Raw genomic sequence first — 17,029 nt, forward strand, 5'->3', positions numbered from 1 at the left:
CCATCACAGTTCTCAAAAACATTGTGGCAAATTCTGAAATGAAATGACAGAAAGTCAAGAATTCATATGGATTTTAGAATATGAATACTAGTATATTATGGGGGTTAACGGCTACTCTGATTAGGTCCTCAGGAAAAAAATATATATTTCACACAGAAGTACTGTGATTCTGCTCAATTAGCATATATATTTTAGCATGCAAAATTCATCCTTGGCTTAATCAATTTGGTTTCAGGGATCAATTTTTGTCCATCATGATAAACAGGGTGAACATATGCTCTTACTCTTTAAAATAATGATTAGGTATGCCTAACCATAAAAAATGCCTTTTTGCTATGCCTCCTAAGCTACAGAAGCACCAAATCCAGAGTCAATGAGTAATTGAGTTCATGAGGGTGAGGGATATTATATGCAATAGGTATTTTACAATAGCTCTGAAATGTGTCCACTTGATTTATAGAAACATCACCACTCCTGTGTAAGTCATGAACTGTGTGCAGGGAGGATTTCCTTGGCTCTCTGCAGCTATACTCAATCCATGGGGCTCTGCAGAGAAGAGATGGCCTCCAAAGAACCAATACATAGTAACTGCTACTGAAATTGCTATAAAGAGAAGAAAGCCAGTTAAATTGCATTGTTTGGGGGGGATTTTCAGAGCTGGTTGGTTTTTTTCTTTGAGAGAAAAAGGGATATGTCTTTAATACTTACTTAGAATATAAATTTCATGATAGGAAATTGCTGTGGAACAGACTAGAAAGTGACTTTCACACAGGACCTTTTTTCCTTTCCAAATAATCCTATAGATTTTAAGTAGAATTTTCTACAAAATCCAGTGACAAGGGTAGTAGAGTAAGATTTGTTATTAAAAGTTGTAGAGCACTAAAAGAAGATACAACTATACAAATGTTACTTCTACCTTTTAAAAAAGCTTTTCCATTCACTAACCACTAGAAAATCTACCAGTATTATTGTTCCATTGGGACTTGCTGCTTGGGGTGTTGTAAGACAGCATTGATATGATGGTGCAGGTAAAAAGAGTTGCACTTAATTACAGTAGTTAATTGATGCATTTTGAGTATATTAAAAGAGACTCTTATTTCCTCATAGGCAACAGGAGGGTAATGCAAATCTATGTGAGAGAGGAATTTTTGTGAATATGCTTATTTCAGTATAGAGGAATAAGAAACCTAATTCAACAAATTCTTCATGCTCATATGTAATTAAAATGCAGGTTTGGTACATTTGTTTATGAAATACAAAGAATGTTCCTTCCCACATACTGTTTTGTAGATAAAGGGGCCAACTAGTAGAATAAATGGATGTGCATGGACCTGCAGACCCTTGTCCTTTCGATGTCAATGTGAATTTCACCATGGCTTCAGGACTAGTAAAGGATGCCACAGCCATCATGCTTAAAGTGCTGTATCTACTGATTTTCTTTATTTCCAAATGTGCTGAGCTGAGCAGAGCCTGTACTTCTCAGGTACATCTGTGAGTATGGACACACTGGGCCAGGGATCAGAAGCTGACAAAATGCATTTCGCAGTGGTATATGTCGTAAAGAGGCGGAGCTACATTTGATCACTCATAGTCTCAAGAAAGAAAAAATAACTCATTTTTGTACTGATGAACATGGGAACCCTTAGCTAGAGGACAATTTTCCAGCACGTTACTAGCACCAGAAAAAAGGGTTAGGATAAAAGTACCTCCTCATTCATAACTCCAGCCAGTGCAAAGCAAAACATACATGAAGAAGAAAACAAGTTATGGGGGTTGGATCAAATCGAAAAGATATTTTCTTCACAGTAATGTCACTTCTCTCTCACACACTGCAAAACCTAAAAGGCTGGGAAAATAATAGTGTTCTCCAGCATATAAGAGAGTACAGAAAAGCATTTAAACAAACCTTACTCTCCGCTAGAAATATGTTTGTGTCATCTGGGAAAGCTGAATTTCTCTTTGAGTGGCCTTACTCTGGTAACAAGAAAAGACAGTTAACATTTATTTATATGTTGTACTGATTAGGAAATATCTCTACAAACACAAGTTACTTAGAAACAGCAAGTCTGAAATAGGAGAAAACACCAAGAGAAAAACAAGCTGTAAATACATTTCAAAAGTGTATTTGTTTTTTTTTTTCCTTTTTCTTTTCTTGACTAGCACCATCTGTACACAATAAAGTATGAACATAAATGTTTGGGTAACAAAGATTTGCAAGGCACTTGATCAGTTTTTCTGGATAGGTTTTGTTTTAATGAACCTCTCAATCGAAGTCCCACAACCACCTTTCCTCCTTCCTCAGCTAATGCAGGGAAAGAAGTGTCTTCTGCCAGCAGTTCTTATTTACAGACATGTCCTTAAAAGGTTCCACAAAGTGCTCTTTTAGGCTAAGAGTATCGACAACCTTCTCACTCCATTTTCCATGCTTGTTCTGTTTGGTTTTTTTAATACTACTTCTCTGTATAATATAGCAAATCTCTCATACGCACAGCTGAGACTTGACTCCAACCTTCATCCTCTTTCTTTTGTCTTTGGGATGCTGTTTGGAAGGGAAAAGGAGGATGGCAGAGATGCACATTGAAATTCTCTTGAGGTTCATACTTTATCGGCGTCTAGAGGTGATGTCAAAACAGGTGATCATCATGAGATGGGCCTTGCAGAAGTTGACACGGTTTTCCAAACGCTCAGTCACACATTCCAGGGCCTCCAAGTATTCCAGAGAATCCAGCTCAAATACCTGCTCCAGATCAACTGTGAGAAAGAAAATACACAGGAAAAGCAGACAAAGCTTAATAATGGCAGGTGGGAGAGTCAGAGCTAATTCAAGTCTTCAAACTCATCATATATGTGCAACATTACCTATGGCTTGCCATTGTCTTTAAAAGTTGCCTTTTCTGTTTAATGGTCATTAAAATGACACAGCAGCTCATCCACAACTTAAAAGTACTTTTAAAGTACTTAAAAGTACTTTTAAGTTGCACTGGATGCTTTCTGGAGTGATCTGCTCTACCATCCTCACCAGAAGTGCAGATGCCTTTGCTGTGCTCCATCATTCTCCAGCAGATATTGAATGCTAAGCATGTACTGACTTTATCACCCGTTCTGCTGACCAGAAAGAGCTTTAGATAGCTCCTCTCTCCTGGGGCGGCAATCCCTTTGTTGAATTCAGAACTTGGAATTTAAAATAAACCTAAACCTCTAGGCTCCTTGATCCTCCTACCTCTCCCTATTCCATGTGATTCCCACTAGACCACTGCAAGGGAAGGGAAGGCACACACATCAATCCCTCCAACACAGGTGCCCAGCAGCTTCCATGGAAGCTAAGTGTGAGATACATTGTCTGAGCCAGCACTGCCCATCTTTTCTAGTTCCTGAGGTCTCTGCAGCCCTTCAGGCTTTCTGCACTTAGCACATTGGAATTAGAAGCAAAGGCATCACACAGTAAGTGGACAGCAATGCATAGAAAATTCTCTTTCTCTTTTTAAAACTGTCTTTTAAAAACTGTCCTTTTAAACTCTTTTCCTTTATAGTGTTCCTGAAACCTATAGTGTGCTTGTTTTGCAGGATGTACCAATCTGGTGTCAACTTAAAACAGCTGTCAAAGGAAGAGTTAGGATGTTGTAAGGGAACACACCAGCCAGCCTCCTTTTGCCACTTGCAATTATCCTAAATAAACTTTTGCACATTGTGGGGATTTTCTAGAACTCTTTGATATGAACTTACCTGCTTGCTAATATTAAAAACTGTTGTATAACTACTGCAGTACTCTTTATGTTTTTTTCCTTAGAGGTGCTGAGGTCCTTCTTCATTTGAATGTGAATGCCCGTTAAGCTCTCTGAACTTTACACATCTATAGTTATAAAAAATGGGCCAAATTTCATTTCATTTCATGTAAGCCCACTGCTGCCAAGGGACAAGTTTGCTCCACAATGTCATTTTGTGGTAGAAGAGCAGATTTATAATATTGCTCATATGTTTGAGTGATCTGAGGCCAAAAAAAAAAAATCTCATTTTCAGGAGCTGTGGACTGAAACGCGTGAACGTTAATCTACCAATGGCAACATCCACCACTAGAATGCTGTACCATTTCGACATTCAGCTCTCAGGCAAAAAGGATTGTTCAATTCTACGTTAACATTTAATAAGAATTATAGGAACTAGCTCTTGAAAGACAGTCAATCTAAAGCTTACCCTTAGGTCATATGTTGGTTCATTTTAGTTTACAAACAGTAGCTTACATCTCACTCTTACCAGACATTTTTACTTCCTTCCATCCCCCCATTAAATAAACCAAAGGAAACCTATGAGTTCAGGCAATAAAATGATGCCCTTACATTCACTGAGCCACTTGTTAGGATCCAGCATCAGGTACTGTTTGGTCACCTCCAGTTCTCTCATTAACCACTCATACTTGGCCTTGACCTCAGTGATTCTCTGCTGGCGATGCTCCAGGATTTTCAGCTTGGCATTGAAACATATCACCTCCTGCCAGCCAGGAAAAAGAAGCAAGGAAAAAATAGGTGAAGAGGAGAAGAAATACCCAGGTCCATTCAGTGAAATGATCTTCCAATCAATAATACTGACAATGAGCCATTTATTCTACAAGCGTGAAATCATCCATCATCTGCTTTTTTTTTTATTGCTTTTGTTTGGTTTTCATGTTTTCTATCAGTGAGCTTTGGAGACTTTGCAATGATAGTTAATAATAAACCATAATAATTAATAACAGGCAGCATCTTGAAATTAGATTAACTGTAGGAAAACATTTCTGTTTTTCTCACTGCAGTTTGGCTAAGAAAATCTAAGCTCTTGGGAGTAGGAAATCCTTTGCTTGCTGTATTGAAAGCCTAAATACAGCCCTGTGCTTGGTGCATAAGTAATGCATTAGTCATATTTTAAAATAAGAGAACTGGTAGCAATGTCAAATTTGAAACATCCTTAAACAAAGGGAGTATGTTATGAAAAGCTCTAGCAATTCACAATCATTAATAAAGAGGAAATATTTTTTGTAAACCTCTGGGGCACAATAACAGCATGAGGTGCAGTGCTAGAGACAGCCAGCCTGGCCTCACATGACTTCTGAGGGGTGGCAATCACCAAGATGTGCAGCAAATGAAGCCATCTGAGGACTGTGCAACCCTTGGTAGTGTGGAAGCAATTCCAACAACAGAACTATCCTCATCCAAGCCAGTGTGAAGGTCTCAACACTATTTCACATTCTCCTCTGTAAACAAATCTGTTGTGGGTGAAGTGCAGTGGAAACCCCACTCCAACAAGTTTCTCCAAACATCACAAATAGCTTCAACAAGTGTCAGAGGCTAGGAAGAAAACATGCCTTAAAATAATAATGAAGTCTATAATCCATTGTTATTTTAAAATACTCAACCCCAGATACTCCTCCCAGTCTTATAAGTGCTGACCTTTGCAATTTACACCCTCCAGGAGATTACAGGGATTGCGCTTACCTTGCTGTCCCCACCTCGCCGTCTCTGGAGCCTCTCCACATCATCTATCTCATAGACTTTGATCTCAAAGGGCTCTCCCAGCCCCCTTTGCCCACTCCGCAGTGGCCCGTCCACCCAGCGGACCCCAGGACTGTTGGCAGGCTTCCTTGCTGGGGAGGTGGTGTCAAGGGATAAAGCTGGAATAAGCCTCCTCCTCTGTGAACCTGCAGATGAAGAAAGTGCCATTGCATGTTAGCACAGTTATTTCTTTTCCTTTCCATTGCAGAGAAGTGTACAAATGATACGTGTTTAGCCTTCTCTGACATAGAAGAAAATGGAAGGAAAACCCAGGGAGGCCACAGGAGCTGTAGCTGCAATACGCACTCACCATGAGTGACACCCTCGGTGTTCCTTGGTGCCTGACTCCAGGATTTGACACTCAGAGGGCACACACAGCCTGAAGTTCACAGAGCTTGTGTCTGCTCCCCCCTGATTAGGTGTCAGCACATGCAGGTAAGCTGATGAAGGACCCAAGCCAGCAGGATGGAACTGGTCTAGCCTGGCTTTCCAATCTCTTTACTGCTAGTGACCCTTAGAGTCAAAGCACAAGCATTTAACAGTCTCTGCGAATCATATGCCACATAAGATGCCAAGTCAGGGCCTGCGGTAGAGGAAGGAGGAACATGTATGTCCTTGGCCTAATGGCAGTGGTTTGTTGGGAGAAAGAACAGAAACACACACCGAAAAATAAAACCAACTGGTTGCATTTCCTTGCTTGGTTTAGTACAATTAGAGCAATGGCTTGGTTTAAAAAAAAGCAAACAAAACCCAGAAAGTTTTGTAGCTGACACAGTCTTTCCTAGGACAGAGCAGGAATAAAAAGGATGGGAGAAGCCAAAAACAAAACCCAGAGCCATCAAGTTTGAATGAAACTATTAACTGGCTTTCTTGGCTACAAGTACATAAGCAATGCCAGCTAGCAGGGAAGAGATGCCAAATGATCATGCAGATTTTATTTTAAGAATAAGATAAAATCATTTACAGGAATTTCCCACATTACATTTATTGAGACTTGAATGTAAATAGTTTCAACATGTCTGTCAACTTGGTGCTTCAATAAAAGCTAAAAATCCCCAAAATATCTACTGATTGCCTAATTTTTGGATTTTTAAGTAAATATTACCTAGTTTCATTCATGGAAGTCTGCTTCCAGGCTGACTTTGAGAACTATTCACATCTTATCCCATGATTTCTGAGCACAACAGTACTCAGTACTGAGTACAACTAGAAACCAGTAGGTCTGTGTTAGAGACAAGTAATTGAGCTTTTAAATGGATGAGAATGGCCTACTGGAAAGCCTAGTCTACAGAGCTTTTATTTGGATACATCTGAGATAACCCAATGCAGGAAAAAGAGAGCATAGCCAGAGCTGATTGATAGAGAGTTCTAGGTAGACAGGGAGCTCTACAAGGCCCCTTTATACCAAACAACCTGATATTTTCATCCTATGATACTTATCATAATTGTGTTTATTGTTCAAACTGCAGCCCAGCAAAAAAACTCATGCCAGAACAAATGAAGCCTTACAAATACCAGCAAGCAGAGTTATTTTAGTTCTGTGGTACCAGTCAGTGGAAGACATTGTCAGCATTCCCTTACCTTGAATGCATTTCAGTTAATCTCTAGATTAAACTGCCTGACCAAGAGAAGAGTCAGATCTTGATAAAAGGAAAAGCAAGACCTGACCCATTACCATAGCCAAAAATTAACAAGAGAGACAGTTCGGGAAGACCCCAAACTTAATTCTAAGTGTGACTCTTGTCAGCAGTGCTAGAGAAAGGTATAGCTGGGAGCAGCTATATACTTGAAGGGAGGTGAGAGTGTGGTTGACTATTCAATTTTATTACATGCAGGGAGAGATCCTGAAATAGGCTCAGCCCCTCCTGGGAAACAAGTCCTCCACTTGCTTAGATGGGAAGGGTCCTGAGTATAATCCAAGTGTTAAGATCAAAAGGATTCAGGCATTAAGTATGTTTTTAAATACTTCTGAGGCTTTTGGCCATGGTGCCTCACAGAAGCAGTCTCTCAAATTTTATCTGAGTATAAATACAATCTCTTTGCTGTTCGACAACTTTTAGAGCCAGCAATATCTACAAGCATCCAATCTGATCTTCTGTTTAATGCACCCAGTGCTGTCAATAATTTTTTCTTTCTTCCCCACAATAGTGGTCACATCTCCTTTCCTGACATGCCTTCAGACTAGCTCTAGCATTTCAAGGAAGCAGCTGAGCAGACTGAAAATTCCTTCTGCCCAGCTCTCCATGCATGGCTGGATTATGACTAAGGTAGTGCCCTTTTCTGTGATGTTTGATTTTCTTCCTCTTTTCCCCACTGTGGCTGTTAAAACCATCTTCTTGTGCAATGAAGCGCTTTTAAACCACCTCACTGGAAAAACTCTGTCTCCAGCCAGAGTTGAAGTCCAGGTCCAAGACTCTCTGGAAATGCAGGTGGATGTTTCCAATGCATCTTGCCACAAGAACAGCATCAGGCTCCTACTTGGAGCAAAGCAAACCAGATTGCTGGGGTATGAAGTAGAGGAATGATGGTAAATTTTTTTGCATTTTGTTCTCATTCATACCCATTTGGCTCAATGGGAAGCAGAATCCTGTAGTCTAGAAGGAGGGCTCCAACCTGAGGCATCCTTTAATAGCACTTAGCCCTTGGGAGAGGGGCAGCTGAGAGTGCAGCTGTGGCAGGAGACATTAACTCATTGTGGTTTTCTAGCCAGAGGTCATGTCTGGATTGCCTGTGGGTTATGATAACAGGACAGGCTGCAGCTCATGGTGCACTGGGGCAATGCAGCAGGGCAGAGCTGCCTCACACAGCCACCTTGCCACCCTCTGCCAAGGGACTCCTCTGGGACACAGGCGACCTGCACGGGGCTTCCAAGGGGTACAGGTGTGTGAGACACAGAGGAGAAAAAAATAGAGGGATGTCTCTTTATCTGCACCTTAATGCTGACTCAGAATTATTTACCTGAGGCGTAGAGTGCTTTGAGGAGAAATTAAATTAAAAGATCTTCTTCCTATTTCTAGTAAAGTAAAACTGGATCTAGTTTGCACTAAACATGCACTGCTGTTTATCAGCCCAAGTACAGAAAATAATGGTGCCATTTGACAGGATGCTCCTGCCACTGAGGGCTCCATTTAGTCTCTGGTTTTTATCTTATTTTATCTTAATTGAGATCAGTAAGGACATAGAACCTAAACAGAGCTTTGGGGTGAATATCAGAAAGCAGCTGACAGCTTTCTCATTCACAAAAACACACAACAATTAAATTGTTAAAATTAATGCAGTATTCCATTCATATAGAAAATATCCATCCGAGGTCCCAAATTTATTGGGTGAACTCGATGGAGTTAGGATCTCATCAATTTTGACTGTATAATAAATAACATGCTTTGTGGGAATTACAGCACACTAATCCTCTATTCCCCTTGTATGACTTATGAAGAAAGTAGGCAGCCAGGGAGCTCAGCTGGGGCAGATCTCAGCACCCTCCCACTTCTGCTTTACCTCTGCACCTTGACAAACTGGTTGACCCTCCCACCATGCAAATAGAATTCATTCCTCCATACAAAAAAGAAATTGATACCAAAAATCAATCTGAAAGAAACCCAGGAAGATGAACCAATCCATGGTAAAATAACATCACATTCATTTATGACCATGCAGTACATAAAGCAAAATGCCATTTTCTAAATGCCCTGAAGGATATGTTTTTCATTTAATTTGAATTTACCCACTCTCAGCATAACCCATCTTGAACCTAGCTTGAGTATGAATAACTAGGCTGTGAAATAGCCATGAAAATACACAGGATACAAGATTTGCTTTTGAGACAGATCTATTGCTCTACCTTAAGCTATAGGTTAAAGTTTGGCCAGGTTAAGTTTAAGATAAAGAGAACAGCACAGCAGTCAAGGCATGCAGTGTGAAAGTAGATCTGATTGAAGAGTGGCACTGAAGCTACAATATATTTCAGTAATATAGTAAAGATAAGTAAGTAAAGGTAAGCACAGAGGAGCCTTAAGGTATGAGAAATACTGACCAAGGTATGTGAGGGTAACTTTAAGGATAAGAAGGCACACTGACTTCAGCAGAATTGCCAAACTGCAAAAGGATGTGTGCTCATAAATGTGTTGACCAGGGCAAAAGCTCTAAAATGTCTGGTTTTGCTTAAGTACTGTATATTTTGGAGTGCTCCCCTTAGGCTGCTTTCCAAGCACACATTCCAGATTGAGCATCTTTTCTCTGAAAAAGGTAAAGGCAAAAACTGCAAGAACAAAATCTTAATGAAAAACAGCGTGACGTTTATCTCTTCAAAGCAGAATACATCCAAATGGGATACAAAACAACTGCTGTCTAGAAATTTCAAGGTGCTTCAAACAGAAAAAGAAACTGTAACTTGATATAACATCATTTCAGAAGTTTATATTGTATGCTCAAAGGCGGGATGTGGAGCCAAAGCTATTCCCCACAGTGTTTAATGTTATGGGATGTAAAACTGCCTTTCTGTACAGAATCTGTTCTTCAGTATTTTAGTTTTTCTCACCAGACAGTCCAAGGAAATTACAAAAACCAGACCTGACAAACTAGAGCAGCACCCTTAAGCTCACACTATTCCTTTTGTGGCTCCAACATCAATAGCACCTATGCCAGTTGTAGCATCAAACTTTTCTTACTAGCAAAGAGTATCTATCTTATTTCCTCACTATCCTGCTGCTCCTCACTGACAACAGGGCTCCTGCTCTGTTTGAGTTGAAAATGGGATGCTGAATTTGCTTCTCATTTCCTAGTGGGATCTGCCCTTATGGTCAATTGTCCATGACTGAACCAACTCCTCCCCTTTCCTTTGACCTCCTTTCTCCTAGTTTATTTTATGGTGCACTTTGCCCAGTGCAAGAGCATGCAGCTATTCACTCCACAGATTTTCATATATTTTGCACAGTTCCCCTCCTGAAGGGGAAGTCCCTTCAGTGTTTAAAGGCCCCTCTTCAAATGATGTGGGGACTTCACCAGAAGTATTTAGGGTGCCCATCTTGAGGTCAGTACTCCAAAGAACCAAGGTCTATATTGCCAGAAAATCTAAACAGCAATCACTCATCCTCACTCTCAGATTACACAGATTGCATGGAAAGGGCCATGTTGCACCCAAACACCTGGAATATGATACACTGAGAGGATACATCATTCAGAAGAAAATTTTCTATGTCCATCTCACTGTAAAATAATTCAGGCCATATTCTCTATTGACTGTTACGCAAGCCCGCTGTTGTGAATTGATAAGAAGTACAAGGACACTTAAGGCAATAAATCACTTGTTTCCTGTTTATCAGAATAACGCAATGCTTGTTTATAATATTCCATCCACACCTATACTAGATTTGTTGTTTCTGTACTGGTATAAGGAATAAGCTGATGTACAGCCAACTTCTAATTTTTTTCTATGTACACAGTTCATTTCTATCTACCCAGTTTATTTCTTAACCTTGCTTTCTACATTACTGTCTTATTTATAAGGAGCTTTTCAGGGCAGTTTATAGCTGGTGAACGAGCACTGCTGAAACCAGATCAGAAAGCAGCCCTCCTGCGGCGTGGCAGGTTGACAAGTAATCTGGGAGATGCTCCAGGGAAGATGCACATCACCCACAATTCCTAGCAAGAAAAACAACCAGGGTCTCTTCTAAACATTTCTCTCTCTTCAGGCTGGATTTTGGTTTAACAGGTATTTGTCAGCATTGTGGCATTATTTAAGAAGTTGGTTATTATTACTACAGCACTGCATGGGAGAGCTGCTCCAGTCACTTGGAAGCAAAGGCAGAGGCTGGAGGGGGAAGGGTTCTAAAGGAGAACATTAGCTCCCAACAGGACAGTGGTGGAGGCATTTCAGTGAGCCAATTCTGTGGTAGTGTCAGGAGCAGGTTTTATTTACACCCAGCCTAATGGTGTGTGACTCAGTCATGCATGTTACATGGAGCCCTCACCACGCAAAATAGCCTGCTGCCACTTCCTCTATTAAATCATTCCTATGTTCATGTGGCTGAAAGCTCAGTGCTGGCACGCAGTAGTCAAGCGTGTAAAAAATGATTACTCTGATCCCTTTCAACACAGATTTGCTGCATGAAATGGCCTGGCTCTGACCTGGGAAAATCAATGCTGTTGTTTTAATGAACAAAAAAAAAAAAAATTGGAGCTGAAGCCTGCACTTTCCCTCCCTCTACTCGCCCCAGGGCTGTCCAGTCAGCAAGTCACATGCATAAAGTAGTCACCTGCATGCAAACAGCACTCTCTCATATAATTCTAAACATCCTTTGTCATGGTAAAGGCATAATACAGGATATCAATTAGCGACCATCACTTGTAAGCAAGTTAAAATAGAAATGCTGGAGGTGCCCTACAGCTTTCTAATACAAAGGGCAATTTTCAGCTCTCCACACTGTGCCTTAGGCAGTTTAAACATGAATCAAATTCCTTTTCACTTGGATTCAACAAGAAAAGCTCAGACTGTCTTTGTTGGTGTTTTGTTTTGTCATCATAATTTTGGCCATGTTTCAAAATGTGATGCTTTGCAATATTGGTTTGAGACAGACTTTCATAATTTACAGTCCGTAGATTCAGTCTCTGGCTTTTTCTGCTGCTTTCATAAAAGGGGTGCTAAGTGCTTCCAGAGAGTAAATATGTTCAAGTATAGAGTTTTTAGGGCTTTCCAGGAACCAACCTCTAAACCTCCATCTTTAAAATTATCCCACCAGTGAAACCCAGAGCACACTGACATGAGAAAAAAGAAGGCTAATTGTAGATAATTAGTCATGTCTTAACAGTCTGTCTTTTTACTAAAGTGTTTAAAATCATGTAGCAATTTGCTCTTCTTTGGTGTTGAAAGTACTGAGAAAGAGCTGCAAGGAGTCATGAAACTTTACTACGAATGTCATCAAATACTGCAGCAGGAATCTTCAATTATCTGTAGTCACCCAAGTCCTATCCTGGATTAACAAAAGCAGGGTTCTCCAGATTCTGAGATATGCAACTTCAACTCAGGGCATAGCTTTAAACGTCAGGAATTCAACCTTTGGAAACCTTCATTTTCTCCCAGTCTTGTTTCTGCTTGGCTTGACTTTGAATAATATCTCTTAGGTTTTTGTTTTCTGATGTTCATTGATAGTTAGCGTTCAGGAAAATGTTAAGTATTAGAGGTCCTGACTGACCCAACTGGAAAGTGCTTTACTGAAAAGGACTTTATGGCCAAAGTCTGATGTCTTTGAGCTGCCTCCTTCTGTCTCACATCTTTTTCTCGTGCCCCAATGCCAGATCTGCTCCCATGAAAGGGCCTGTGCACTCCAGCTGCGAGGCAGAGGTCCCCACCAGCCCCTAGTGGCTGCCGCTCACCTGCTGCTCCCACAGTCCTGCCTGGGCCACAGATCACTGCCCTCCCTGTTTCACCCTGCTGGCAGAAGCCCCAGCACCAGCAAAGCTCCAAGCTCAGACTCAGCTCCAAAAAGCTTCAGCTAGAGGAATCATAGGAGACACACTCCTTAGCAGAAGTCTGTACCATCTCATCAGAGGGCTGAAAGGAGTGACAGACTGAAGCCTGTAAGTTTAACTCAATGTTGCATGGGATGGGAACTTTCTTAGGTACCCAACCCTATGTCATAGGGAACAGGAAAGAAAACAGCTTCAGGAAGATCACTGTAATCCCCATAAAATGCCTTGTTTATGATGAATGATCTCTGAACCCCTCCTGTTCTATTGCTCCCGTGGAAGGAGGTTTCCTTACAGAGAGTACTGAAACACTCAGAGACAGGAACCTGTAAATATATGTAGGAGAAGGCAGAAAAAGCTGGAAACAACACATTTATGCATGTAACATGAAAATGCAAACAGGACTTGGCTTTACTGGATAAACCTCATTAGAACCTGGATCTTCCTTTGCTATCACCTCACAGTGGGCAAGACCCAGAGTTAGCACCAAGGCTCCATCTCTGAAATCATCCAGTCATGTTTTGCACTGAGATTTATTTTAAAGCAATGCCCACATACATCCAAAGTAAACTCAGGAAGATATGCTAAAAATCAAACCAGAAGAGCAAAAAATCCTTCCGATTCAAGGACCTTACTATTACCTTTTTGTTTGTTTTTTGGGTTTGTTTTTGTTTTTGTTTTTGTTTTTTGGTTGTTTTTTTTTGTACCAGCATTATCTATTTTTCTGAGCTGGTAACAAGAGAACACAGAAATTACACAAGTTGCCCAAGGTGATACAGCAAACCAGCAGCACACCAGAGAATACAACACTGATCTTGCAAGCCCTAATTTGCTGCCCTGCCTGCCTCCCTCTTGTATCTGTTCCACCCCTGGGATATAAATACAGCTTTGGTAAAACTAAAGTTCAACCAGAATGCACTTCCTGATCACATACGGGAGTATGTATTATAAAGCACCCTTATCACTGCCTTTCCACACAGCAGCACTGGGCCATTGCGCTTGGAATTTCTGAGCAGTTAAAAAATAATAAATAACTCCTGCAACTTGTAACTGTACAAACCATGCCCTAACACTTCAGTGCCCTGCTCAAGACAGCACTGCCTATCCAAGACAGAGGAGGCTGGAGCCAGAGACAGAAATATGGCTGCCAGTTGTTTCTTACAGGGAAGGGCTAATGGAGTGTGCAAAGAAATCAAAGTGCAGTGTAGTTGTACAGATGATTGCAGGCAGAGAAGGAAGAAGGGCCTGCCACAAAAAGAAAATAACAAACAGAACTCTGTTTTCCATTGCTCAGCAAGGGCACAGGAGGATGTATGGCAAAGTCAGTTGTGGTTGAGTTTAGCAGTCGAGGGTGCCTGTAATTCAACCCTGGATCTGGCTCTCACTTGGCTGAGGACATTAGGCAAGTCAGTAACATGCCCTACCTCCATTTCTCCATCTGTAAAGTGTCTGGGGTCTGGAATAATACTTACACCACAGTGTGGAATAAAGACAAGCTATACAAAGCTTTGAAATGTACAACTGTAGGTCAGGGCTAAATAGCTTTGTTTCTGCCACAGTCACTTTGGGCCAATATATGCTGACGTGATGTTACAGAACCAACGTTAGATGTTAGAAAAATGTGAATGTTTATTAAATGCATAGGTTAGCTTCAGGGCTAACAGGCTTACATGCTTCATGAGGCAAACATGATTTTTCAATAGATACCAGAATGCAAAAGGAATATTTTTTATTAATATTTTCTTCTAATTTTGAACATAATTCTGTACTGCACTGTCTGTGAACTGCACAGGTACCCAGGCAGACTCCAAAAATTAACCTAAGGCTAATAGTGAAGGATAAGAACTAGCTTTATCCTTCAAAAACTGTCAGTGTAGGTCTGATGCTCCATGTATGAAATTCAGGGCAGAAGCACCTACACATACAAATAATGCACTTAAGAGCACTGAAAGACAAGATCTTAATCTCAGGGAAAAATGATGTCTCTCCAATGTGTCAGAACTTCAAAAGTAATTGTGAGATCTTCTGGTGATTCTCTTAAAGACTCTTTATAGCTTCTTTTACAGGGGCCTTGGGCTGATTCATGTTGATTGTGTCTGACAGCTAGCATTTCTGTTAATAATAATCATAAATAAAGTGGACAAGGTTGCCTGACCTGAAATGAGCATATCTATAGTGCCATATCCATTACAGCACAGTGGATCTGTGACCGCAAATCAGGAAAGGTCCAATGATCTTGACATTTTGTATTAAAATAATATCTGTCTTTTAAGATCTCAGAACCTTTGTGTGCTATCTTTTTCACTAAAAAGTGTTCCTTAAGAGATAACACACTATAAGAAAGGAGATGCTACAGAGGATGAAAGATTGCAAAACTTCGCATTTTTTCATTATACAATAAAAATACATTCGTGAACAGCTCTATTCTCCCTTATATCTTAACTCCTCTTTCATGTTCTCCTGCATTGAAGTAATAATCCTGGTTTTATGCCATCATAAATCTGCTAACATGTGAAAAATTATACTATTATCAAGCACATCAAAACAGAATTATGATTTCACTGCTGTAGGACCAAATGCAAGCAGGAGCTTGGTTATATGAAAGTGAAGCCTGATTAATTTCTGGGCAGTGGCTTTCTGCTAGAAATATGGATGGTGGTAAAGATTGAGGTTTTTTTAATTTCCATAAAACCCTTGGTTGCACGTATACACAAGTCATTCCAAACAATACAGGAATTACTTGCTGATATAGGGAATCATTCTCAAAAGTATCAGAGATGATACACCGAGAATCTCTCCACACCAGGTGACATACTGAATTAAGAGAGAAGCTTTGTAAATTACTGTAAGGGAGGTCAATGTGCCAGGCTATGCTGAGTCCACCAGGGCAGGCAATTCCAAGGACACAGACAGACCCTTCACTGAAAATCCTCCACCCCAGAGATCCATGTCCAGCATCAGGCAGATAATTGCAATGTTGCTAATGAAGAAGAGAGGAACCAATTCACACCAACAATTAGAATAAAGAGAATAATCTCTTGGTCAGCCAAAAAAGGTGTATTTGGGGAAAATGATAGGTGAAATATTACACAGCAGTAAAAAAGCAGCAAATCTAGAAATCCTCACGTTCCCTGCTAATGAAAGGTTTGTACTTACACCATCACTTGCTAATTTTCCGTATGTGCACTGTATGACAAACCAGTGTCACTGTTCTACCAGGAAGGCTCAAGGCCTCTTCTTTCCTGGTGTGTCCTCCAGACTGCTACAAAAACAATCTTAAACCTGAGTCTCAAACAGAGCTCTCCTTCACAACTCCCTTTTCATTATTACTGATACAATGTTTAGTCCCACACAGGGGTTACCAAAAGCCAAAGCTGTGAGCCAAAAATACAGCCATGGTATAAAATATGACACTCATATATGAAGCTTATCTTTAACTAGAACACCACAAACACAATGCTTTTGTCACTCATATTTCCAGCCTTGTCCAGCCTCCAGCTTCTCCCTCAAAGCAGAGAAGTGAAATGAAACAAGGAGTTTTGTGAGCATCAGAATAAACAAATCCTGGTCCTCCAGTGATTCAGTTTGAATCACTAGTTTAGAAGTTTAGACTCCAGAACTCAGGAGTCTAAAGAATGTGGAGGCTCTACCTGAAGTTTTCTCAGAGTATTTTTATAAAATATCTCCCTTGGGGGAATAAGGGGGACATGCTCTAGTATCTAATCTGTTCCTTCATCTGCACAGCTGCCTGTTTTCACAGAACTTGATAAACTTTTCCATCTAAATGACCTGTGGAAAAAGCCCACATTAGATTGGCAGCTTCTCCGCAAAACATGATCGAGTTGTCAGTTTACACCCACAAATGCCACCTCTGTGGACAGCTTTGTTTTCCTTTTCCACAAGATAGAAATCATCCTTCTCTTCCTTGCAAGTTATTAAAAAGCTTTTATTTGAAAGGGGTTTTTAGAGGCAGAGCTCCTCAGAAAGAGGAAAATCAATTTAACTGAAGGGCTAGGAAAAGAGATTTTCTAAGAGGATGCAAA

At 40.5% G+C, this 17,029-nt stretch overlaps 1 protein-coding gene across 1 annotated transcript in view; it reads right to left on the minus strand.

Moving 5' to 3' along the window:
• Positions 1-1,978: 1,978 nt before the first annotated feature.
• KIF26B (kinesin family member 26B) overlaps positions 1,979-17,029 on the minus strand; it is a 276,267-nt gene continuing 261,216 nt past the window's right edge. Inside the window, exons 13-15 of the mRNA XM_058836915.1 lie at positions 5,466-5,668; positions 4,335-4,485; positions 1,979-2,751 (exon numbers count right to left, since the gene is read on the minus strand). Coding sequence (XP_058692898.1) covers positions 2,603-2,751; positions 4,335-4,485; positions 5,466-5,668 — 503 coding nt within the window. The 3' untranslated portion in view covers positions 1,979-2,602. The remainder of the gene's footprint in view (positions 2,752-4,334; positions 4,486-5,465; positions 5,669-17,029) is intronic.

Source organism: Poecile atricapillus, chromosome 3 (assembly GCF_030490865.1).
Source record: "Poecile atricapillus isolate bPoeAtr1 chromosome 3, bPoeAtr1.hap1, whole genome shotgun sequence".
NCBI lineage: Eukaryota > Metazoa > Chordata > Aves > Passeriformes > Paridae > Poecile > Poecile atricapillus.